The 26,130-nt window shown below is 41.8% G+C and overlaps 1 protein-coding gene across 1 annotated transcript in view; it reads left to right on the top strand.

The window, feature by feature from the left end:
* The window catches only part of LOC122550659 (gamma-aminobutyric acid receptor subunit beta-1), a 306,039-nt gene that overhangs the window by 190,842 nt on the left and 89,067 nt on the right, over positions 1-26,130 (top strand). The window contains exon 5 of the mRNA XM_043691745.2: positions 20,513-20,595. Within this exon, the coding sequence (XP_043547680.1) occupies positions 20,513-20,595 (83 nt within the window). The remainder of the gene's footprint in view (positions 1-20,512; positions 20,596-26,130) is intronic.

Consider the following 26,130-nt stretch of genomic DNA (forward strand, 5'->3'; position numbering starts at 1 on the left):
ACTGGGATATCATAGCCATTACAGAAACTTGGCTCAGGGATGGACAGGACTGGCAGCTTAATGTTCCAGGATACAAATGCTACAGGAAGGATAGAAAGGGAGGTGAGAGAGGAGGGGGAGTGGCATTTTTGATAAGGGATAGCATTACAGCTGTGCTGAGGGAGGATATTCCTGGAAATACATCCAGGGAAGTTATTTGGGTGGAACTGAAAAATAAGACAGGGGTGGTCACCTTGTTGGGATTGTATTATAGACCCCTTAATAGTCAGAGGGAAATTGAGAAACAAACTTGTCAGGAGATCTCAGCTATCTGTAAGAAAAATAGGGTGGTTATGGTAGGGGATTTTAACTTTCCAAACATTAACTGGGACTGCCGTAGTGTTAAAGGTTTAGATGGAGAAGAATTTGTTAAGTGCGTACAAGACAATTTTCTGATTCAGTATGTGGATGTACCTACTAGAGAAGGGGCAAACCTTGACCTACTCTTGGAAAATAAGGCAGGGCAGGTGACTGAGGTGTCAGTGGGGGAGCACTTTGGGGCCAGCGACCATAATTCTATTAGTTTTAAAACAGTGATGGAAAAGGATAGAGCAGATTTAAAAGTTGAAGCTCTAAATTAGAGAAAGGGAAATTTTGACAGTAGTAGGCAAGAACTTTCGAAAGCTGATTGGAAGCAGATGTTTGCAAGTAAAGGGACAGCTGGAAAATGGGAAGCCTTCAGAAATGAGATAACGTGAATTCAGAGAAAGTATATTCCTGTCAGGGTGAAAGGAAAGGCTGGTAGGTATAAGGAATGCTGGATGACTAAAGAAATTGAGGGTTTGGTTAAGAAAAAGAAGGAAGCATATGTAAGGTATAGACAGGGTAGATCGAGTGAATCCTTAGAAGATTATAAAGGCAGTAGGAGTATACTTAAGAGGAAAATCAAGAGGGCAAAAAAGGGACATGAGATAGCTTTGGCAAATAGAATTAAGGAGAATCCAAAGGAGTTTTACAAATATATTAAGGACAAAAGGGTAACTAGGGAGAGAATAGGGCCCCTCAAAAATCAGCAAGGCAACCTTTGTGTGGAACCGCAGAAAATGGGGGAGATACTAAATGAGTATTTTGCATTAGTATTTACTGTGGAAAAGGATATGAAAGATGTAGACTGTAGGGAAATAGGTGGTGACATCTTGCAAAATGTCCAGGTTACAGAGGAGGAAGTGCTGGACATCTTGAAACGGGTAAAAATGGATAAATCCCCAGGACCTGATCAGGTGTACCCAAGAACTCTGTGGGAAGCTAGAGAAGTGATTGCTGGGCCACCTGCTGAGATATTTGTATCTTTGATAGTCACAGGTGAGGTGCCGGAAGACTTGAGGTTGGCAAACGTGGTGCCACTGTTTAAGAAGGATAGTAAAGACAAGTCAGGGAACTATAGACCGGTGAGCCTGACCTCGGTGGTGGGCAAGTTGTTGGAGGGAATCCTGAGGGTCAGGATGTACAAGTATTTGGAAAGGCAAGGACTGATTTGGGATAGTCAACATGGCTTTGTGCGTTGGAAATCATGTCACACAAACTTGATTGAGTTTTTTGAAGAAGTAACAAAGAGGATTGATGAGGGCAGAGCAGTAGATGTGATCTATATGGACTTCAGTAGGGCGTTCGACAAGGTTTCCCATTGGAGGTTTGTTAGCAAGGTTAGATCTCATGGAATACAGGGAGAACTAGCCATTTGGATGCAGAACTGGCTCAAAGGTAGAAGACAGAGGGTGGTGGTGGAGGGTTGTTTTTCAGACTGGAGGCCTGTGACCAGTGGAGTGCCACAAGGATCAGTGCTGGGTCCTCTACTTTTTGTCATTTACACAAATGATTTGGATGCGAGCATAAGAGGTATAGTTAGTAAGTTTGCAGATGACACCAAAATTGAAGGTGTAGTGGACAGCGAAGAAGGTTACCTCAGATTACAACAGGATCTGGACCAGATGGGCCAATGGGCTGAGAAGTGGAAGATGGAGTTTAATTCAGATAAATGCAAGGTGCTGCATTTTGGGAAAGCAAATCTTAGCAGGACTTATATATTTAATGATAAGGTCCTAGGGAGTGTTGCTGAACAAAGAGACCTTGGAGTGCAGGTTCATAGCTCCTTGAAAGTGAAGTGGCAGGTAGATAGGATAGTGAAGAAGGCATTTGGTATGCTTTCCTTTATTGGTCAGAGTATTGAGTACAGGAGTTGGGAGGTCATGTTGCGGCTGTGCAGGACATTGGTTAGGCCACTGTTGGAATATTGCGTGTAATTCTGGTCTCCTTCCTATCGGAAAGATGTGAAACTTTGAAAGGGTTCAGAAAAGATTTACAAAGATGTTGCCAGGGTTGGAAGATTTGAGCTATAGGGAGAGGTTGAATAGGCTGGGGCTGTTTTCCCTGGAGCGTCAGAGGCGGAGGGTTGACCTTATAGAGGTTTACAAAATTATGAGGGGCATGGATAGGGTAAATAGGCAAAATCTTTTCCCTGGGGTCGGGGAGTCAAGAACTAGAGGGCATAGGTTTATGGTGAGAGAGGAAAGATATAAGGGAGACCTAAGGGGCAACTTTTTCACGCAGTGGGTGGTACGTGTATGGAATGAGCTGCCAGAGGAAGTGGTGGAGGCTGGTACAATTGCAACGTTTAAGAGGCATTTGGATGGGTATATGAATGGGAAGGGTTTGAATGGATATGGGCCAGGTGCTGGCAGGTGGGACCCGATTGTGTTGGGATATCTGGTCGGCATGACGGGTTGGACCGAAGGGTCTGGTTCCATGCTGTACATCTCTATGACTCTAAGTATGGTTCGATATAGCATGTGGTAGGTGCATTATGTAGCATTTCCATCAATGTTGCTCATTCGGTAGTTATACTACTTGAAATAATGCTTTTCCACCTGGGTTCCTACAGAATACTAGATAATGTTGTCCTTAACAGGAACCACACTATGATAGTCAGTTAAGTATAAAACTTTTTTTTTTAAAGATATTCTCATTCAAAATCTAATTCTGTGGCATAACAGTTGTCAAGATATATATGGGAGGATATTCTTTCTCATTGCAAGTTCTGTCTGATAACGTAGTCATTTTCCACACTAGTATGAGCACGTCAGAGAGCAAATATGGAATAATAGACTGTCATAGTGTATTATGAAGATACATGTTTCCATAAATTGATCTGGTGCCAGTTTGTACATGAGTAATGCAGTAACTGTAAGAAATCAAAAATCTACTCACACCTCATGGAGCGAAGTGGTAATATTTACAGAACTGGAAGCTCTTCGAATTGATTAGACTAATTCTTTCTAAGTGATAGGCAGAAGGACACACATGCGTACACATACTGACACACAAAGTCACAGGACTATGCACAGAATTTTTTGTACTAGAAGATATGATTAAATATATAGATTTATGTAAAACATAAATGATTTAATTCTGAAGTTTAAATGATGTGAAATCAATAAATTACTATCATTATATTATGCATGACTTTGGAAATAGGAGATCAGGGAATACAAATGAAAATGAGGAATATAAATTTTCTTTGTCAGTAACCCATGACCAATACACATGTATTGGTTGAATAATCAATGGAGTATTTCAATTATGTTTGTTAGTGCCTTGCATCTTCAGTCAAGCCTTTGATAAATTTATTGTTTTCCGAAATTCTTGCACAAGACAATTTACCAGCTGTACATTAGATGCTTGTTCTAATTTAGTATTGCTGCAGATTAAATATCCTTAGCTGTAAAATATAGCCCTGTCATGCCAGTTTATAAGAAAGGTGACATCTGTCCTTACCCACCATGACCCACATCGAACATCATCTCGACAACACCATTAGCCTGGGCATTACAAAGGTGTACAAGAAGTACACAGCCTATTTGATTTACACCCCAGCATTTTCAACATTCACTTGGTTCACCTCAAAGAACAAAGAAAATTACAGCACAGGAACAGACCCTTCGTCCTTCCAACCCTCTGATGCACATTGGCTGCAGTGTACCATTGACAATACACATGCAAACAAAATATGAATTAGGAACTTAAATAGGCCATTTGGTTCTGTTTGCTCTGCCATTAAAAAAGATCATGACAGATCTCTTTGTGCCTGTATTCCATATTCCCAACTACGCCCAATGACCTTTGATTCCCTTTCCTGACAAGAAACTTTTTACTTTTCACCTTAAAATTATTAAATTATCCCACTTTCACTATCTTCTCAGACAGAGTGGTCCAAAATCAAAAACTCAGAGAGAAAAAGAAATTCTCCTCATCTCTGTACGAGAAGAGTGACCCTTAATATTTGAACAGTACCCCCTGTTTCCCCCAACTCCCCAGTTCTGGACTCCCCCACAAGTATAGAGAACATTTCCACATCCATTTTGCCCACTTCGTTCAAGATTTTATACATTTGAATCAAATCATCCCTCACTCTTCTAAAACATTGCATTGCCCTTAATTTCCTGAGATACCTGCATTTGATATTTTTGTGACTCACGCATAAATTTCTCTGTACCTCGGGACTATTGTTGGTCTCTGTTTGATTAATGCCCTTTTTTTTGTTCTTCTCACCAAAGTGAATAACCTCTCATTGCCCCACATCCTTTACATTAACATGTAGGTGCAGCAGGCAGTGAAGAAGGCAAATGAGGTGTTGGCCTTTATCATGAGAGGATTCAAATACAGGAATAGGGATGTTTTACCTAGACATAATTGTCTAAGGAAAAAGTGAGGACTGCAGATGCTGGACAACAGAGTCGAAAAGTGTGGTGCTGGAAAAGCACAGCCGATCAGGCAGTGTCTGAGGACCGGGAGAGTCAATGTTTCAGGCATAATCCCTTCATCAGGAATGAGGGTTGTGGGCTAAGGGATAAATGGGATGGGGATGGGGATGGGGACAAGGTAGCTGGGAATGCAATAGGTAGATGAAGGTGGGGTGAAAGTGATAGGTCAGAGAGGAGGGTGGAGCAGATAGATGGGAAGGAAGGTGGACAGGTAGGACCGTTCAAGAAGGTGGTGCCAAGTTAGAAGGTTGGGACTGGGATAGGTGGGAGGAGGGGAAATGGGTAACCCGGTGAGATCTACATTGATACTGTGTGGTTGAAGGGTCCCAAGGCGGAAGATGAGGCGTTCTTCCTCCAGGTGTCTGGTGGTTAGGGTTTGGCGATGGACGAGGACCTATTGGTCTGGGGCTTTAGTGGGACCACACTTGGAGTATTGTGTGCAGTTTTGGTCTTTTTTTCTGAGGAAGGACATTATGACTTTAGAGAGTATGCAATGAAGATTTACCAGGCTGATTCTTGGACTCACGTATGAAGTGAGATTTGATCAGTTCAGACTATATTCACGGAAGATTAGAAGAGTGTGGGGGATTCTCAATAAAACTCTAACAGCACTAGGCAGGTAAATGCAGGATGTTCCCAATGACTGGGCAGTCCAGAGCCAAGGATCACAGTCTGAGCATATAAGGTAGGCCATTTCACACTGGGATGAGAAGAGGTCTCTAATACCAAAACATTGATTAATTTCAAGCAGAGTTTAAATATAGCTCTTAGCACTAAAAGATCAAAGGCTATTGGGAGAAAGTGGGAGCAGGGTGCTGAATTGAAAAATCAGCCATGATCATAGTGAATGGTGGAGCAGACTCAAGGGGTCACATGGCCTATTCCTGTTCTTACTTTGCATGCTTTTATGTTTCTATTTTCTATTTGTCAGATTTTTACTTACTCATTTGCTCACTGAGCTGTAAGTTTGATATCCAGACGTTTCGTTACCTGGCTGGGTAACATCATCAGCGGCGACCTCCAAGTAAAGCGAAGCTGTTGTCTCCTGCTTTCTATTTATATCTTTCTCCTGGACGGGGTTCCTGGGGTTTGTGGTGATGTCATTTCCTGTTCAGGAACAGGAAATGACATCACCACAAACCCCAGGAACCCCGTCCAGGAGAAAGATATAAATAGAAAGCAGAAGACAACAGCTTCGCTTCACTTGGAGGTCGCCGCTGATGATGTTACCCAGCCAGGTAACGAAACGTCTGGATATCAAACTTACAGCTCAGTGAGCAAACTTACACCCTAAACCTCAATCTGAGCTACAAACCTTGCATTTACCTACTCAGCCATGCTATCTGTATCATTTTGGAACATCATGATGTCCTCGCCACAACATACTTCCCTACCTATCTTTATGTCATCTTCAAATGTACCTACTATGCCTTTGCTCCACTCATCTAAGTCATAACTTTATATTGGAAACAGTGGGGGTACCAGCCCAGTGGTCTATTGGGACTTAATGAAATTACAATCACTAGGGAAGCGATACTAAGCAAACTGATGGAGCTGGGGGCTGACAACTTTTCAGTTCCTGATACACTTTATTCTAAGACCTTAGATAAAATGGCTAATGTTTAACAGACCAATATCCAGATATAGAGTTAGGCAGCTAAATTGTCAGATGATGCCAAGATAGTTAGCAGAATATGTTGCAAATAAAATATAAGGAGGCTGCCAGAAGATACGAATAGGTTTGGTGAGTGGTCAAAATTGTGGCAGGTAGAATACACTATGAGAAAATATGAAGTTGTTGACTTTGGCAGGAAGTTTAAAAATCCAGAACATTACCTAAGTTGAGAAGGACTGTAGAATTCTGAGGTGAAAAGGGTTTAGATGTTCTAATGCATGAATCACAAAAAGCTAATATGCAGGGACAATGCAAAATCAAGATGGCTAGTGGGGTGTTTTTGTTTATTATGTGAGAAATTGAAAACATAAATAAATATTCAGTTATACCAAGGTACTGGTGAGACCACACATCGAGTGTTATGTCTAGTTTTAATTTCCTTATTTAAAAAAGGATATAAATTGATTAGATACAATAGACAATAGGTGCAGAAGTAGGCCAATCTGCCCTTCGAGCCTGCACCACCATTCATTATGATCATGGCTGATCATCCTCAATCAGTATCCTGTTCCTGCCTTATCTCCATAACCCTTGATTCCACTATCCTTGAGAGCTCTATCCAACTCTTTCTTAAATGGATCCAGAGACTGGGCCTCCACTGCCTTCTAGGGCAGAGCATTCCACACACCCACCACTCTCTGGGTGAAGAAGTTTCTCCTCATCTCTGTCCTAAATGGTCTACCCTGTATTTTTAAGCTGTGTCTTCTGGTTCAGGACTCACCCATCAGCGGAAACATGCTTCCTGCCTCCAGAGTGTCCAATCCTTTAATAATCTTATACGTCTCAATCAGATCCCCTCTCAGCCTTCTAAACTCAAGGGTAAACAAGCCCAGTCACTCCAATCTTTCAACATAAGATAGTCCCACCATTCCAGGAATTGACCTTGCGAACCTACGCTGCACTCCCTCAATAGCCAGAATGTCTTTCCTCAAATTTGGAGACCAGAACTGCACACAATATTTCAGGTGTGGTCTCACCAGGGCCCTGTACAACTGCAGAAAAACCTCTTTGCTTCTGTACTCAATCCCTCTTGTTATAAAGGCCAGCATGCTATTAGCTTTCTTCACTACCTGCTGTACCTGCATGCTTGCCTTCATTGACTGGTGTACAAGAACACCCAGATCTCTTTGTACTGTCCCTTTACCTAACTTGACTCCATTTCGGTAGTAATCTGCCTTCCTGTTCTTGCCACCAAAGTGGAAAACCATACATTTATCCACATTAAACTGCATCTGCCATGCATCTGTCCAATCACCTAACCTGTCCAGGTCACCCTGTAATCTCCTAACATCCTCCTCACATTTCACCCTGCCACCCAGCTTTGTATCATCAGCAAATTTGCTAATGTTACTATTAATACCATCTTCTATATCATTAATATATATTGTAAAAAGCTGTAAAAATACATTTCGGAGGAAGTTTACTACATTGCTACCTGGAATGAATGGGTAATTTTGTGAGGATAGACTGAACATGCTGGAGTTGTCTAAAAACATTTTATCACATTTGTAAGGCTTGACCTCCCTCTAACAAAACCATGCTGACCTTTCCTGATCAAAACTTGCCTCTCCAAGGGGAAATAAATTCTGTCCTTCCAAAATATTTTGCAATAATTTCTCTAGTACTGATTTGAGACTCACTGGTTAGGCCTAGAACACTATGCTGAGGTACTGCAGAGATGTCCTGGAGCTGAGATTACTGACCTCCAACAATCACGACCATTTTCCTATATGCCAGGTATGACTCCAACCAGTGGAGAGTTTGCCCCCTGATACTCATTGATTCCAGTTTTGCAAGGGTTCTTTGAAACCATACTAAGTTGAATGCAACCTTGATGTCAAGGGCTATAACTCTCACCTCACCTCTGGAATTTAGCTCTTTTGTCCATGTTTGAATGAAGACTGTAATGAGCTCAGGAGATGAATGGCCCTGGTGGAACCCAAACTGGGCGTCACTGAGCAGGTTATTGCTGAGCTGCTTGATAGGACTGTTGGTGACCCCTTCCATCACTTTACTGATGATCAAGAGTAGACTGATGTGGCAATAATTGACTGGGTTGAATTTGTTGAATACCACCCTTTTGTGTCCAACAAATACCTGGGCAATTGTTGGGTAGATGCCAGTGTTACAACTGTATAGGAATAGCTTGGGTTAGGGTGTGGTAAGTTCTGGAGCACAATCTTCAGTACTATTGCTGGAATTTGTCAGAGCCTATATCTTCTCCAACAATTTCTTGATTTCATGTGGAGTAAATTGCTTGTCAAAGATAGTATTACAGCGGTGGAAAGGACGATGGATGAGGACTTGCCATCTGAGGTAGTTTGGGCTGAGGTTAGGAATAGGAAAGGCGAGGTCACCCTGTTAGGAGTCTTTTACAGGCCTCCTAATAGTCCTAGAATCATTGAAGAAAGGATTGGGAAGGTGATTCAGGAGATGAGTGACAGTCATAGGGTGGTTGTTATGGGGGACTTTAACTTTCCTGATATTGATTGGGAAAGCTATAGCTCAAGTTCGTTAGATGGGTCAGTGTTTGTTCAATGTGTGCAGGAGAGTTTCCTGACACAATATGTAGACAGGCCAACAAGAGGTGAGGCCATACTGGATTTGGTTCTGGGTAACGAACCAGGCCAGGTGTTAGAATTAGAGGTAGGTGAGCACTTTGGGGATAGTGACCATAATTCGGTGATTTTTACACTCGTGATGGAGAGGGATAAGTGTGTACTACAGGGCAAGAATTATAGCTGGGGTAAGGGAAATTATGATGCGGTGAGGCATGACTTAGGATGTGTGGCTTGGAAAAGTAGACTCCAAGGCAAGAGTGTAAATGATATGTGGAACTTGTTCAAGGGGCAACTATTGAGTGTCCTTGATAATTATGTACCGGTCAGGCAGGTAGGAAAGGGTCGTGCGAGGGAGCCGTGGTTTAATAAGGAATTGGAATCCCTTGTTAAATGGAAGAGGGCGGCCTATCTCAAGATGAGACGTGAAGGTTCAATTGGGGCGATTGAGAGTTATAGGGTAGCCAGGAAGGACCTGAAGAGAGAGCTAAAAGCAGCAAGGAGGGGACATGAAAGGTCCTTAGTAGATAGGATTAGGGAAAACCCTAAGGCTTTCTATAGGTATGTTAGGAATAAAAGAATGACCAGGGTAGGAATAGGTCCAGTCAAGGATAGTAGGGGGAAGTTGCGTGTGGAGGCGGAAGAGATTGGGGAGACACTGAATGAATACTTTTCTTCAGTATTCACTCAGGAACAGGGCATTGTTGTCGATGAGAATACTGAGGCACAAATAAGTAGAATGGATGGCTTTGAGGTATGTAGAGAAGAGGTGTTGGAAATCCTGGAAAAGGTGAAAATAGATAAGTCCCCTGGGCCTGATGGCATTTATCCTAGGATTCTCTGGGAAGCAAGGGAGGAGATTGCAGAGCCATTGGCCTTGATTTTTATGTCCTCTTTGTCTACAGGAGTAGTCCCAGAAGACTGGAGGATAGCAAATGTGGTTCCCTTGTTCAAAAAGGGGAGTAGGGATAGCCCTAGTAACTATAGGCCGGTGAGTCTCACTTCTGTTGTGGGCAAAGTCTTAGAGAGAATTGTAAGGGATAGGATTTATGCACATCTAGATAGGAATAATGTGATCAAGGATAGTCAGCATGGTTTTGTGAAGGGCAAGTCGTGCCTCACAAACCTTATTGAATTCTTTGAAAAGGTGACGAAGGAGGTTGATGAGGGGAAAGCGGTAGATGTGGTATATATGGATTTTAGTAAGGCGTTTGATAAGGTTCCCCATGGTAGGCTACTGCAGAAAATACGGAGATATGGCATTGAGGGTGAGTTGGAGGTTTGGATTAGGAATTGGCTGGATGGAAGAAGACAGAGGGTAGTAGTTGATGGCAAAGTTTCTTCATGGAGTGCCGTCACTAGCGGTGTTCCGCAAGGATCTGTTTTGGGACCATTGCTGTTTGTCATTTTTATAAATGACCTGGAAGAGGGGTTAGAAGGTTGGGTGAGCAAGTTTGCGGATGACACGAAAGTCGGAGGAGTTGTTGACAGTGAGGAAGCATGTGGCAGGTTACAGCAGGATATAGAGAAGCTGCAGAGCTGGGCAGAAAGGTGGCAGATGGAATTCAATGTAGCTAAGTGCGAGGTGATTCACTTTGGGAAGAATAACAAAAAGATGGGGTACTGGGCTAATGGTCGGATACTTGGTAGTGTGGATGAGCAGAGGGATCTTGGTGTCCATGTACACAGATCTCTGAAAGTTGCCACCCAGGTAAATAGTGCGGTGAGGAAGGCATATGGCGTACTGGCTTTTATTGGTAGAGGAATTGAGTTCCGGAGTCCTGAGGTCATGATGCAGTTGTATAAGACTCTGGTACGGCCGCATCTGGAATATTGTGTGCAGTTTTGGTCGCCATACTATAGGAAGGATGTGGAGGCATTGGAACGGGTGCAGAGGAGGTTTACCAGGATGTTGCCTGGTATGGAAGGAAAATCGTATGAGGAAAGACTGAGGCACTTGGGGCTGTTTTCACTAGAGAAAAGAAGGTTTAGGGGTGACTTGATTGAGGTGTACAAGATGATTAGGGGGTTAGATAGGGTCGACAGTATGAACCTTTTCCCGCGTATTGAGTCGGGTATTACAAGGGGGCATAGCTTTAAATTAAGGGGGAGTAGATATAGGACTGATGTTAGGGGTAGGTTCTTCACTCAGCGAGTCGTTAGTTCATGGAATGCCCTGCCAGTAACAGTGGTGGACTCTCCCTCTTTATGGGCATTTAAGAGGGCATTGGATAGGTATATGGAGGATAGTGGGTTAGTGTAGTTTAGGTGGGCTTGGATCGGCGCAACATCGAGGGCCCAAGGGCCTGTACTGCGCTGTATTCTTCTATGTTCTATGTTCTATGTTCTAAATTGAATATCTGTAATGCTGGGTACCACTGGAGCAGTCCATGATGGATCATCCACTTATCAGTTCTTATCCTTTGTACTGATGTTCTGGGTTCTGCCAATATTGAGGATGGGAATATTTGTGGATTCTTCTCTTCCAGTGATTTGTTTAATTTTCCACCACGATTCACAACTGGATGTGGCAGGACTGCAGAGCTTGGTATGATCCATTTGCTGTGGGATCGCTTAGCTCAGCCCATCACTTGCTATTATATCGTTTAGAGTGCAAGTAGTCCTGTTTGGTAGCTATTCTAGAGTGACATCTTGTTTTTAGGTATGCCTGGTACTGGTCCTGGTCCTGGCATGCCCTCCCACACTCTGCATTAAATAAGGGTTGATCCCCTTGTTTGATGATAGTGGTTGACTGGGGAATATGCCAGCCAGATCGACTGACTGTGTGGAGTTTGCACGTTCTCCCCGTGTCTGCATGGGTTTCCTCCGGGTGCTCCGGTTTCCTTCCACAGTCCAAAGATGTGCAGGGTCAGGTGAATTGGCTATGCTAAATTGCCCGTAGTGTTAGGTAAGGGGTAAATGTAGGGGTATGGGTGGGTTTCGCTTCGGCGGGTCGGTGTGGACTTGTTGGGCCGAAGGGCCTGTTTCCACACTGTAATCTAATCTAATCTAAAAAAAAGCCATGAGGTTACAGATCATGCTGAAGTACAATTCTGCTGCTGCCAGTGACCCACAACGTCTCATGGATGCCTTACACGCATTTGACCTGATGTTACGAGACTTCATTGTGTCTGACTTAATTAGATTAGAGATTAGATTACTTACAGTGTGAAACAGGCCCTTTGGCCCAAAAAGCCCACACCGACCCTCTGAAGAGCAACCCACCCAGACCCATTCCCCTGCACCTAACATTTGGGCAATTTAACATGGCCAATTCACCTAACTTGCACATATTTGTGACTGTGGGAGGAAATCGGAGCACCCAGAGGAAACCCACGCTGACACAGGGAGAATGTACAAACTCCACACAGACAGTTGCCCAAGGCGGGAATTGAACCCAGGTCTCTGGCGCTGTGAGACAACAGTGCTAACCACTGTGCTGCCCCTGTTGCGTGGTTCTAGGGCTATTAACTCCTGACTGCATACAACTAGAGTAGACAATGTCAGTCAAATGGTCTCCTTCTGCATTAAAATAGTTCTGTAGTTCCATGCAGCCAACTCTGCTGAGTCTGCCTTACTAGCGAGACAGAACATACCATGGAATGATAACATGATAGCGTAAAAGTCTCTGGAATTTGCTGTGCAATATTATTCTATGACTATGACCATATCAAGTTGTTTTATTTGTCTGATATGTCTTTCAATTTTGGCATAAGTCACCAGGTGTTTGTTAGGAGGATTGTGCTGCTTGTGCCCTTGTGATATTCTGATGCCTCCTTAGTTTTATTCTAACTGGAATTCCTTGTAGTGACTTGATGCAACTGAGTGGCTCAGTGACCTTTTAAATAAGCAATCAATAGTAAATGACATTCTTGTGGGTGTGGAGAGATGTCAGCCAGATTGGAGATCGGGTAGGAACAGCAGGTCTCCTTCCCGAAACTCCAGTTCCAGCTCCAGAGTTAACATTAGAAGGGAGGATTGACAATCACTTTACTGCAGCGCTAAATAGTAATCTGTCCTAACACAATTTAATTCAAAACCGATTGTGTTAAATTAACACTGTCCCTTAGCAGAATGCTATGACACCCAAACATTTATCTCTCGCTCTAAAAGTGCTAAACAAAAAGTTTAGACTGTGAAGGGCTTGCTCAATGGCAAACATTTTAAATTTTTGAGCAAGTCTATTCCTGCTGCAAAGTACATATCCTTGCAGTAATGCCTATTATGATTATTTAGAAGGCAATCTATTAAGACATAGTGAATACAATTCAGGATGAATTCTGAGAAGTTAAAGACCCACGGCCTTGCTCGATGGAAGCACAGATCATAGAATTTGGGATGGAAGGCAGCGTATCTAATTCATCACATTAGCAATTTCCCTATCATCAGAAATACAGGGAGCATTGAGAATTTGACACACTAATATCCAGCACATACAATGTTCCCTCAAACACAGATTGAGAATTTAGTCTTACACTTATTCCATTATGGCTTTGATCCCAGTATTGTTGTTTGCCCAACACTTTATGTGTAGAGTTTTGCTTCTGCAGGAACCACTTTATCACATATGGAACACCGCAATATATTTCTCCTCAGAGAGATTAGCAACTAGAAAAAATAATCGATGGAGGTAACTTTCAGTGGAAAGGAAAATCACCCAGAGAGAACAGTTGGCAACAAATCTTAAACCAGTTTGCCCAAAGTCATAATTATCTTCCACCACAGTGACAAAACAATTCCTTCACAGTTAGTAACTGCTTCACCCAAAAGTCCTATATCCAGCATTTATCAATGATAAAAAGAACACTGGAAATACTTGTAATGCAGCAATGTGGCCAACGTCTGGATTCAGTGGATGTTTGTAGTGTGGACTTCTCAACACTGCTACATAATAAAAAAATTAGATTAGATTCAATGCTAAAGATCCCAGTCCTTGAGTCTAAATTAGAACCATTTAAGAGAGTGGTCGATCCTTCAACAATGTAATCTGACAAACTCTCCTGATTTCAGAGGTATGCAAGGATGGCTGTCTAAAGAAGAAGCAGCTGCAATTGCTTATCTGTTTAAATTGTCTCTGAAACCAAAGCTGTTAAAGGTGATTGGGCAATAAAGATTATGCTTCTTTTCAAGCAGAGATCAAAGTCGGAGATTGAAATTACAGATTAGCATCGCTACTACTTCATTTGTCAAACTGCATGGAAAGCATGTTAGACAAGAAGCTCTAACAATATATTGTAACAGTCTGCTGGCTGCTTGCTCATGGAATATTTCCAGGCCATCCAATTAGATATTGCATCCAGGGTTTTTCTGTGAATCTTGGTGTGTGTCAACAGTAATACTTCTTGATAAATGGATGTTTATCTTATCATAGCAAGTATACACAGCGGCTCTCAGAAAAGTTGTCCTGAGCATAGTTACTCTTAGCTATCTCGGTGACCTACTGTATGTCCTTAAAAATGATAACAAGAACAGAAAATGCTGGAAATATTCAGCAGTCAGCAAGCATAGAGAATCTATATAAAACATTGTAGGTGTGAACCCATCTCTAAAATTCACTTTGATTTATTCTTTCATGGGATCTGGGCATTGTTGGCATCATTTGTTGATCACCTCTCATTGCCTTTGATGTGAGTGACTTCCTAAGCCATTTCAGAGGGCATTGAAGTATGAATCCCCTTGAAGGATTTAAAGAGATTGCACCTTTAGTATTAACTCTACAGATGCTGTCTGCACTGCTGAGTACTTCCAGAATTTTCTGTTTTTATTTCAGATTTCTGGAATCTGTGAATATCTTTCTGCCTTTAAAAATTGACATTTGTTTATTTTCTCTGCAGTGTTTTTCACTCTTTAGGCTACATTTGGGTATAAAGTGAATCAGCCCAGGGATACAGTAACAGAATTGGGCAACAAAGTCTATTATGTATTTAAAAAAAATCTAAATAACTCTGTCAGTAATGTTGGACTGTATTTATGTGCTCCAGTTTCCTTCTTGATAACGTACCAAACATTCATTAGTTATAGATACTGGCTTCTGTTCGAAAGGAATCAAATTAGAGGTACACCAGGGAAAACAGGTAGCTGGGTGAGTCAATAGAAGAGGAAGCATCCCTGAAAGAGGCTAATTCTGCATGTTACTGTTAGCAACATCACTACCCATCAAAATCATTACAATCACTGCACTCGATGAAGTTGGCCAATCCATATATCATCTGAAACACAACAGGGCTGTGTCTGCGGTGCCAGATCTCTACAAGCTCATTACCAGGCTAACAGATATGCTATCACTTAAACCAGATCTCTACACACATGCCAAAAACCCAAAAGCTGCTGCAGCTGAATTTTAATTTCTGGCATCAATCCACCACAAAATGGTGATAACAAATCTTCAAAACGTCGGAATCCCAGTTTCCAGCCTTTTCCAAGCCACAGGTCATCTCCAGCTTACATTCCAGAAACAAATCCACATTACAGCTTTATTTACTGCTAATGCATAACAAAAACTGCACCAGGATTTTAGTTTTAAGCTATCAACTATGTTCTGATAACTATAGTGGCTTGTGTTTCTCATACTATAATCTATGCTTTTAGTGGATGCATATGTCTACACAGAGATAGCAGCTTAACATATCAAAGTTTGTGAGAAGATTTGTAGCTCAGGTGTTCGTTGTTGTGATTCTGTTCGCCGAGCTGGGAATTTGTGTTGCAGACGTTTCGTCCCCTGTCTAGGTGACATCCTCAGTGCTTGGGAGCCTCCTGTGAAGCGCATCTGTGATCTTTCCTCCAGCATTTGTAGTGGTTTGAATCTGCCGCTTCCGGTTGTCAGTTCCAGCTGTCCGTTGCAGTGGTCGGTATATTGGGTCTAGGTCGATGTGCTTATTGATTGAATCTGTGGATGAGTGCCACATACGTCTAGGAATTCCCTGGCTGTTCTCTGTTTGGCTTGTCCTATAATAGTAGTGTTGTCCCAGTCGAATTCATGTTACTTATCATCTGCGTGTGTGACTACTAAGGATAGCTGGTCATGTCGTTTCGTGGCTAGTTGGTGCTCATGGATGCGGATCGTTAGCTGTCTTCCTGTTTGTCCTATTTTGTGTTTTGTGCAGTCCTTGCATGGGATTTTGTACACTACATTGGTTTTGCTCATGTTGGGTATCGGGTCCTTCGTTCTGGTGAGTTGTTGTCTGAGAGTGGCTGTTGGTTTGTGTGCTGTTATGAGTCCTAGTGGTTGCAGTAATCTGGCTGTCAGTTCGGAAATGCTCTTGATGTATGGTAGTGTGGCTAGTCCTTTGGGTTGTGGCATGTCCTCATTCCGTTGTCTTTCCCTTAGGCATCTGTTGATGAAATTGCGCGGGTATCCGTTTTTGGCGAATACATTGTATAGGTGTTCTTCCTCTTTTTGCAGTTCTGGTGTACTGCAGTGTGTTGTGGCCCTTTTGAAAAGTGTCTTGAAGCAACTTCTTTTGTGTGTGTTGGGGTGGTTGCTTTCGTAGTTCAGGACTTGGTCTGTGTGTGTGTGGCTTTCCTATATACCTTTGTGGTGAATTCTCTGTTAGATGTTCTCTGTACCATCACGTCTCGGAATGGAAGTTGGTTGTCCTTTTCTTCCTCTCTAGTGAATCGGATTCCTGTGAGTGTGGCGTTGATGATCCGATATGTGTTCTCTGTTTCTGTGTTTTTAATGATTACAAAAGTGTCATCCACATATCTGACCCAGAGTTTGGGTTGAATTTGCGCTAAGACTGTTTGTTCTAATCTTTTTGCATTACCACTTCTGCTATGAGTCCAGAGATGGGTGAGCCCATGGGTGTGCCGTTGATTTGTTCATATATTTGGTTATTGAATGTGAAGTGTGTTGTGAGGCACAGGTCCAGTAGTTTGAGTATGCCGTCTTTGTTGATAGGTTCAATGTCCTGTTGTCTGTTCTGTATGTCCAACAGGTGGGCCACTGTTTCTCTGGCTAGGGTTTTGTCAATAGAGGTGAACAGTGCCGTTACATCGAATGAGACCATGGTTTCTTCCTTGTCTATGTGTATATTTCTGATGATGTCCAAGAATTCCTGTGTTGATTGTATAGAGTGTCTGGATCCGCTGATCAGGTGTTTCAGTTTCTGCTGTAGTTCTTTAGCCAGTTTGTGTGGTGGTGTCCCTGGTAGTGATACTATGGGTCTGAGTGGGATGTCTGGTTTGTGCACTTTAGGTAGTCCATAGAACCTGGGGGTGTTGTTGCTTTCAGGTTTCATTCTTTGTAGGTCAAACCTGGTTATCTGTCCGTTTTTTTTGTAGGTTCCTCAGTGTGTTGTTTATCCTATTGGTGAGCTGTGGGGTGGGGTCAAACTCCCTCTTTTGGTAGGTGTGGGTATCTGCAAGTAGTTGTTGCGCTTTTTGGATGTACTCTGCTTTGTCCAGGATGACCGTCATTCTGCCTTTGTCTGCTGGTAGTATGATTATGTCCTTATCGTTTCTTAGTGATTTTAGTGCTTCCCTCTCCTTGGTGTTGAGGTTATGTGTTTGTCTTTTCCTTGTTATCAGGGGTACGATACTTTGTCTCACTGTTTGTTGTGTCTCTTCTGTCAGTCCATTGTTCCTGAGTGTGCATTCTAGTGCTGCTAGGAAGTCTGCTGTCTTGGCATCCCTGTGGTTGTAGTTGAGGCCCTTGGCCAGTATTGTTCTTTCAGTGTCTGTGAGCTGTCTGTGGGAGAGGTTTCTAACCCAGGTGTGTGTTGTGGTGTCCTCTCTGTTGTGTGTTAGTTTGTCTTTTAGTGCCGTTTTTTTGCGGTGTGTGGTCCTGTTCTGTCCTGTGGTGACGGCCTGTTCTATGGTCCGGGTCCATTCCTGATTGGTGGTTTTTGAAATTAACGATTTTTGGCCTGCAATTTCTTGTCTGAATTTGTGAAGTCTGTTATGAGCGTCTGTAATCATTACCTGGATCATCCTGAATCCGTTCTGTTTAGCTGTGTCCCTAGCTTGTGGATTGTTGACTGGTGGTCTGTATCTGACACATGGTGGAAGGATTCGATTCTTTCGGCATTCATGCAGGAACTGGAGTTGTTAGTATGTGGCGCTTAGGCGGTTGGCACAGGATTCCCATTTCCTGGCTTGTCTTAGCATCTCGTGCCCGTAGGTGTTCAAAGTTTGTGAGAAGATTTGTAGCTCGGGTGCTCGTTGTTGTGGTTCTGTTCACCGAGCTGGGAATTTGTATTGTAGACGTTTCATCTCCTGTGACATCCTCAGTGCTTGGGAGCCTCCTATGAAGCGCTTCTGCGATCTTTCCTAGCCACGAAACAACACGACCAGCTATCCTTAGTAGCCACACACGCAGATGACAAGCAATATGCATTCGACTGGGACAACACTACTATTATAGGACAAGCCAAACAGAGAACAGCCAGGGAATTCCTAGAGGCATGGCACTCATCCACAGATTCAATCAATAAGCACATTGACCTGGATCCAATATACCGACCACTGCAACGGACAGCTGGAACTGACAACCGGAAGCGGCAGATTCAAACCACTACAAATGCCGGAGGAAAGATCACAGAAGCGCTTCACAGGAGGCTCCCAAACACTGAGGATGTCACCAAGACAGGGGACGAAACATCTGCAACACAAATTCCCAGCTCGGCGAACAGAACCACAACAGCTTAACATATCAGCTCTTATCAATTCCTTGCTACATTTCACTTCCTTTCCATTTAAATTTTACTTGATATCTGCTTGGTATCAACATAACTGATACTAATTGTTCCCAAATGTGTGTCTGTGTACATGTCAGATATGATACATATCATTTACATACGACATATACATTCATATGTAGTCTAGAAAGAAAGTCAGTGCCATAACATTCCAAACAACTTAAGGAGGAACAATTGGCCTTTACTAACAGAGATGTAGGAGGATTTGAGGAGCCCAGTACCTGGTAAACAACCTGCCAAAGTTGGAGAAATGGAGACTCTGCTGAACTTAATAGCTTAATGGCAGAGCCTCAAGTGAATATGTGCAGATTCCCACACAACATCTGGTCTACTTGTATAGGCAATAAATAGGCTCCTGTGGCTATGGTCCCCACTAGTCAATTGGGGATTGCGGAGGAGGAAGCTTTGGGGTACAATTGAGGGGGAGACGTTGCCCTAATGATATTGTCACTAGATATTACACCAGGGATCCAGGTAATGCTCTGGGTGCCTGGGTTCAAAATCTTGCCATGGCAGATGATGAAAGATTCAATTTAAAAAAAAATCTGTTATGAATCTAATGATGGTTGTTGCTGATTGTCAGGAAAAATCCACCTAGTTCACTAATGTCCCTGAAGATGGAAATCTGCCTGTTCTGACCTACATGTGACTCCAGACCCACAGCAATGTGGTTCACTCTCAACTGCCCTCTAGACAATTTGGATGGACAATAAATACTGGCCTAACCAGCAAAGTCCACGTCCTGTGAATGAATAAAAATGAGAGGTCTGAGGGTGGATGATAAATCGGGTTGAAGGACAAGGAAGGCCTTGAGCCGTGCCATTAACATTGTTTGTTCTAAGTCAGTCAGATATTAAGGCAGAAATTGGGAGGAGAAACGTTTGGTGTAGCATTTTGACAGCCAAGAGGAGGTAGGAGCACCTGAAACTACTTACAGCACCTGAGAAGTTTGCTCCTATTTTTCCTGACATGCCAGGAGTTCTAAAAGGAACATTACTTCCTCCCTTCCTCAGAACCTGAGAAACACGCACTCGGCCTTGTTATCACATGGTCTGCTATTACACGTGACCTATTGTTAGTCACTAACACTCCCCACTTAGCAGCTATTCATTCTCCTCCGTGTCTGAGGACGGGTGACTCGACCTGAAATGGTAACTGATTTCTTTTCACAGATGCTGCCAGACCTACTGAGCTCTTGCAGCAATTTCTGTTTTTATCTCTTTAAGTACCTTGGAAAGTTGGACTCTCCACCTTGGATCTGTTGCCAGGCATCCAACAACGTAAGCCTCTTCGTGAATCTCTAGCACTCTGACTTCATAATACCAATAATGACATCTTTGAATTTAATCTGGGCCCCCACTAGCCTTCCACAGGAATCTAATGAATGGCCTAAACCAGTGCAGTATAATTAACAGGCCAGCAATGTCAACGGTTTGCTTGATCCTGAGAGTTTAAATTTCACTTTTCCAAAAGTCCGAGAGTGTAGGAGATTATAAAATTGAAGGCAGCATTTCTCGTGTGGTTAATAGGTATGAAATATAAATTTAACATAGCTACCACCCACTGTCAGAACAGCACCTGTTCTTTATTGCCTTATTCCACAACTATGATGAAATCTTTTGGCCTTAGATGGTATACTAAGCTCTTGTGTAGATTTATCCAAAGAGTATTGTGAGGGGTGATAGTGCAGTCATGATATGGCCAAACAAAATAGCAATAAATAATCAATGCTGCTGGAAGGTTTATCAACAACTCTTTAAAACGTATTATATTCTTCTGTTGCAGAATCACAACGACAGCAGCATGTATGATGGATCTGAGGAGGTACCCCTTGGATGAGCAAAACTGCACACTTGAAATAGAAAGCTGTAAGTTTGCTAATAGGGTTCTTTGTTCTCATTGTAACGTAGTAATGATTGAGATCAAGTTGCGGTGTTGTGATGACAAACTACTTAACTAATACCTAGCTCATTGAAAACTATATGTTAATACTTACCACATTTCTGGTCTGAAGCCATGGTACTAGCAGATTTGTTCAGAAAGCTGTATCTTAGATGACACTTGTTCAGTCCTTGCCAAGCTCAAAATGCTGAGCAGATGCAAGATATAGAATTAGCTAAAGTTCAAATCCAGCACATACACGGCTGTGCACAGGTTTCACAGTCTGGGAAGACATAAAACACATTTTTAAAACATCAAATTAACTTAATTTACGAGCACTTCTTTTTACCTCTCCTCAGTAGTTGAACATTAGGCATTAGACACAGCACTTCAAAATATTGTAGTGCCTGTCCATCATATGAAAAGTCACAGTCCTAATCATCAATGATAGATAAATCTCTCAGTGCAGGGCAACAGTTTTATAACAGCAAAATTCAATAAGCCACCCATTTCAGCACACAGGGACAAGAGTGGGCTATTCAGCCCCTTAGACATATTCTGTCATTCAATTTGATCATGTAGCTAAATTTGATTTAATTTCTTTTACTCCATATCTCTTAATGCACTGAACTAACCAATCCCAGCCTTGAAAATTTCAATTATTCTATTATCCACAGCCTTTTCAAGAAAGAGTCCTAGATTTTCTCTACATTTTGAGTGAATCCGTGTTTTCAGATTTCACACCCAGGTGAACAAGCTCTGATTTGGTGTGAACATCACAAAAAGAAGAAATACTTTCACTGTATCTATGCTATAAAATCCATTTATCATTTTGGTCGAAAGAACATAGAAAGACGGTATAATGTCAAGATTATATATCCAAATGGGATAAAGGAGCAGGACAACCAAGACGTTTATATATATGCATATATATAAATAGAGCTGAAAATGTGTTGCTGGAAAAGCGCAGCAGGTCAGGCAGCATCCAGGGAACAGGAGAATCGACGTTTCGGGCATAAGCCCTTCTTCAGGAAATTCAGGATTCCTGAAGAAGGGCTTATGCCCGAAACGTCGATTCTCCTGTTCCCTAGATGCTGCCTGACCTGCTGCGCTTTTCCAGCAACACATTTTCAGCTCTGATCTCCAGCATCTGCAGACCTCACTTTCTCCTCCTATATATAAATAGAAGATGACAGGACATATTGAGTAAATGAAAATAAAGAACACAGGATCCTAGTTTTATAAATAAAAGCATTCAGTACCAAAGCAAGTAAGTTTTGATGATCATGTATAAAGCATTGGTTTCACTTAAACTGATAATTGTGCCTAGTTCTAGGAATTACACTTTAGGAAGGAGATGAAGGCATTTGAAAGAATTCAGAAAAAATTAATGAGAATGCTTACCAGAGATGTTGAATTCCAGTTATGTAGATAGATTGAAAAACCTGGGAACAGTAAGATTTGTCAGATGTATTCAACAACTTAACAGGTTTGTACACAGTAGATAGGAAGAAACCATTCCCGGTAACAGGATTAAGAACCAGAGGACGCTGATTGATAAAAGAAGCAATGGTAACACGAGAAAGTAGCAGCAAGTGGTTAGGATGTGGAATTCACTGACTGGGATTGTGGTGAAGGCAGACTCGATCAAGACTTTCAAAAGGCAGTTGGGTATTATCTGAAGAGAGAAAACATGACGGAAAAGGCAGGAATTAGACTGAATAAGTTGTTTTTCTTCATTCATTCATGGGATGTGAGCATCACTGGCTAGACCAGCATTTCTTGCATTTCCCTGAAGGGAGCTGCCTTTTTGAACTGCTGCAAGTCCTTCAGGTATAGATACACCTATAGTGCTGTTAGGAAGACAGCTCCAAGGTTCTGATAAGTGACAGTGAAGCAATGACTATGGTAGAACAGCAATATATTTCCAACTCAGGATGGTACATAACTTGGAAGGAACTTACAGTTAGTAGTGGTGTTCCCAAGTACCAGCTGCCCTTGTCCTTTTAAATAGTAGAGTGCATGGTTTTAGAAAGATAATCAATGTGATGTCAATCAAGCAGACTGCTTTCTCATGGATGGTATCAAGCTTCTTGAGTATTGTTAGAGCTGTATTTATCCAGTGGGGAATAATCCATCATCATCATCCCGATTTATGCCTTGTAGATGATGATCAGGCTTTGGGGATACAGGAGGAGAGTTATTCACTGCAGAATTCTAAGCCTCTGACCTGGTCTTATAGCCATTGTATTTATCTGGCAAATCCATTCGGTTTCTAGTAATTCCCAGGATAGTGGGGGATTCAATGATATCAATGTCATTGAATGTCAATTGAAATAGAGGCATATATTGTTTTCCAGGAGGGGAAAGGCTTTGAAAATCTGAACCACAAAGAAACTTAGGAGTCCAAGTTCAGGATTCTCTTAAGATTAACATGCGTGCTCAGTTAGTTGTTTGGAAGGAAAATGAAATGTTAGTATTCATTTAAAGAGGGCTAGAATACAAGAGCAGGGACATACTGCTGAGGCTGTATGTCACTCTGGCCAGACGGCATTTAGAATATTGTGAGCAGTTTTTGGCTTCATATCTAAGGCATTGTATTGGTATAGGAGGGGGTCCAGAGGAGGTTTACAAGAATGATCCTGGGGTTGAAAGGTTTGTCATATGAGGAGCAGTTGAAGACTCTGGGTCTGCATTCAATGAAGTTTAGAAGGATGAGGGGAGAGCTCGTTCGAACTAACAAAATATAGTTAGACCTGGAGAGAGTGGATTTGGAGAAGATATTTCCTCTAGGAGGAGAGACTAAGACTCAAGGCCACAGCCTCAGAGTGAACGGACAACTCTTTCAAACTGAGATGCGAAGGTATTTCTTCAGCTATAAGGAGATGAATCTGTGGAAATCATTGCCACACAAGGCTGTGGAGGCCAAGTCATTGAATGCAATTAAGACAGAGATACATAGATTCCTGATTAGTAATGAGATCAAGAGATACAGGGAGAAGGCAGAAGAATGGCATTGAAAAAGCATATCAGCCATGATTGAATGGCAGAGCAAAGTCAATGGCCTAATTCTGCTACTTTATTGGATAGCCAAATGGTATAATTAAATAATATCTTTCATATACCTTCTTAACCTAATCCATTTACCCAGTCACCTTCAGTATCTTTGTCCTATACTCCAAAGACCCTCTGATCTTTGAAATCAATTAGCATATCATTGTTGATTATGATTCGGAGATGCCGGTGTTGGACTGGGGTGTACAAAGTTAAAAATCACACAACACCAGGTTATAGTCCAACAGGTTTAATTGGAAGCACACTAGCTTTCGGAGCGACGCTCCTTCATCAGGTGATTGTCCTGATGACAATCCAGGTGACAATCACCTGATGAAGGAGCGTCGCTCCGAAAGCTAGTGTGCTTCCAATTAAACCTGTTGGATTATAACCTGGTGTTGTGTGATTTTTAACTTTGTTGATTATGTACTGTATTGTTTTTTTGTCTTCCCTAAATACATTACATCACAACTTTTCAAACTGAATTCCATTCGACTATTCCATTAATATCTTCCTGCAGTCTACAACTTTCATTCTACATTATCAACCATGCTCCCTTTTTTTTATATTATGTACATTTACATATTGAGTATGGAGGAGATGATGTAATTGATGATAATCAAAGGAGTTAGTAAGATAGATACAGAGAGAGGAGGGCATGGATGAGGGCATGAAGAGAATGGTAGAAGAGCACAGGATGGGTGAACTGAGAATGGAGAAGAGACAGTGAGGGGACGGGAGATGATGCACAAATAACATGAGTTAGAGAAGGAGATAGAGCAGCCAGAATTGTTGGAGGAGTCAGAAGAAGGGATAATCAGAAGGTATTTTCATTGAAGAGTGTTAGAAAAAGATACTCATTGAGGATGGAATGCAATAGATTGCCAATTAGGACAGCAAAAATGAAAATAAAATGCCTTTCTTTACCAATTAATCCACCTTGTCGAAGCAAATGCATTGGTACAGTGCCACCCAGTGACGCTTATTAGGAATTGTACTGAGACTCTAAATAAACAGATTCACAGTCACATAACATCAGAGAGCCTCACAAAATGAATGGATTACATAAGATTTTACTCATAGTTGCCACCATTGACAGAATACTATGCTTTGCATTCTTTCAATCACAATAAAGGTATTAAACTAAAGAAACAAAAAGTAATACAGGAGTCAGAATAAAAGAGAATGTGTTGTTTTCCTCACTTGATGTTACTTCAATAATTTCATTAAATCACATGTTGAGTTTTGAAGCCTGCTGATTATTTCTATCACCAGACAGTTAGATAAGTTCAAAACTAATTGTATATAATTGTATCTATTTTTTCATGGCAGAAATGAGTCAATATATTAACATGACTTTAACAGACCAAAGATATCAATACACCTCTAAGGAACATACTATCGCTATATGCAACATGACAGCATAAAGGTCTTAGACACCATCTTTCATGGGATCATTTGAAGCATGCTACTATTTTGTAACTAAATAGCTGAATATCAGCCCAGTCACATCTGTATCTGTGAATATAGTAACTGTCCATAATAGCTAGTTGTAACAAGCGTCTGTTGAATCCTTCAATACCATGTAATCCATGCTCATATCCTTATCTTATGAGGGACAATATAAGCATTGTAATGGCAAGATACCCTGCTGGAGGCAAACACACTTCGCAAACGATAAGCTGTATCTAAAGCAAAAATTACATTTAGCACAAGCCAAGTTTTCATGGTGGGCGGCACGGTGGCAGTGGTTAGCACTGCTGCCTCACAGCGCCGGAGACCCGGGTTCAATTCCCGCCTCAGGCGACTGACTGTGTGGAGTTTGCACGTTCTCCCCGTGTCTGGGTGGGCTTCCTCCGGGTGCTCCGGTTTCCTCCCACAATTCAAAAGATGTGCAGGTCAGGTGAATTGGCCATGCTAAATTGCCCATAGTGTTAGGTAAGGGGTAAATGTAGGGGTATGGGTGGGTTTCGCTTCGGCGGGTCGGTGTGGACTTGTTGGGCCGAAGGGCCTGTTTCCACACTGTAATGTAATGTAATCTAATCTAAATGACCTTCTCCTGAAAAGCCTACTAGAGTACCTCAGTGAAAAAATAAATAGTTCTGCATGGATTTGTAACTGATTTTTCAGTTAAAATGGGCTATGAAGACCTAGTGTACCAGACACTCATTACAAATTATTTTTTTGTGATAGATCCTTTTCAGCTATATTAACAAAACCAATTACCACTCTTAAATATATCAAATAATATTTTACATTTCAATCAAACAAGATTACGTTCCAAAATACTGCCCAATTGGGCTAATTCACAAATGGTTTTATGCGCACAACTATGCAAATATGTTTTCAAAAATTCAAAGCATGAATTCAAATCAGAAAACTGATGCAACTTTGAGCTCAATTTTGCTGCCTATATCTAAAATAGGCCATGAAGCATTTATGGAGAAAGAAACAATGAATTGGAATTT

This window comes from Chiloscyllium plagiosum, unplaced genomic scaffold (genome assembly GCF_037043375.1).
Source record: "Chiloscyllium plagiosum isolate Xiang-an unplaced genomic scaffold, Cpla_swu_hap1 HiC_scaffold_1, whole genome shotgun sequence".
Lineage (NCBI taxonomy): Eukaryota > Metazoa > Chordata > Chondrichthyes > Orectolobiformes > Hemiscylliidae > Chiloscyllium > Chiloscyllium plagiosum.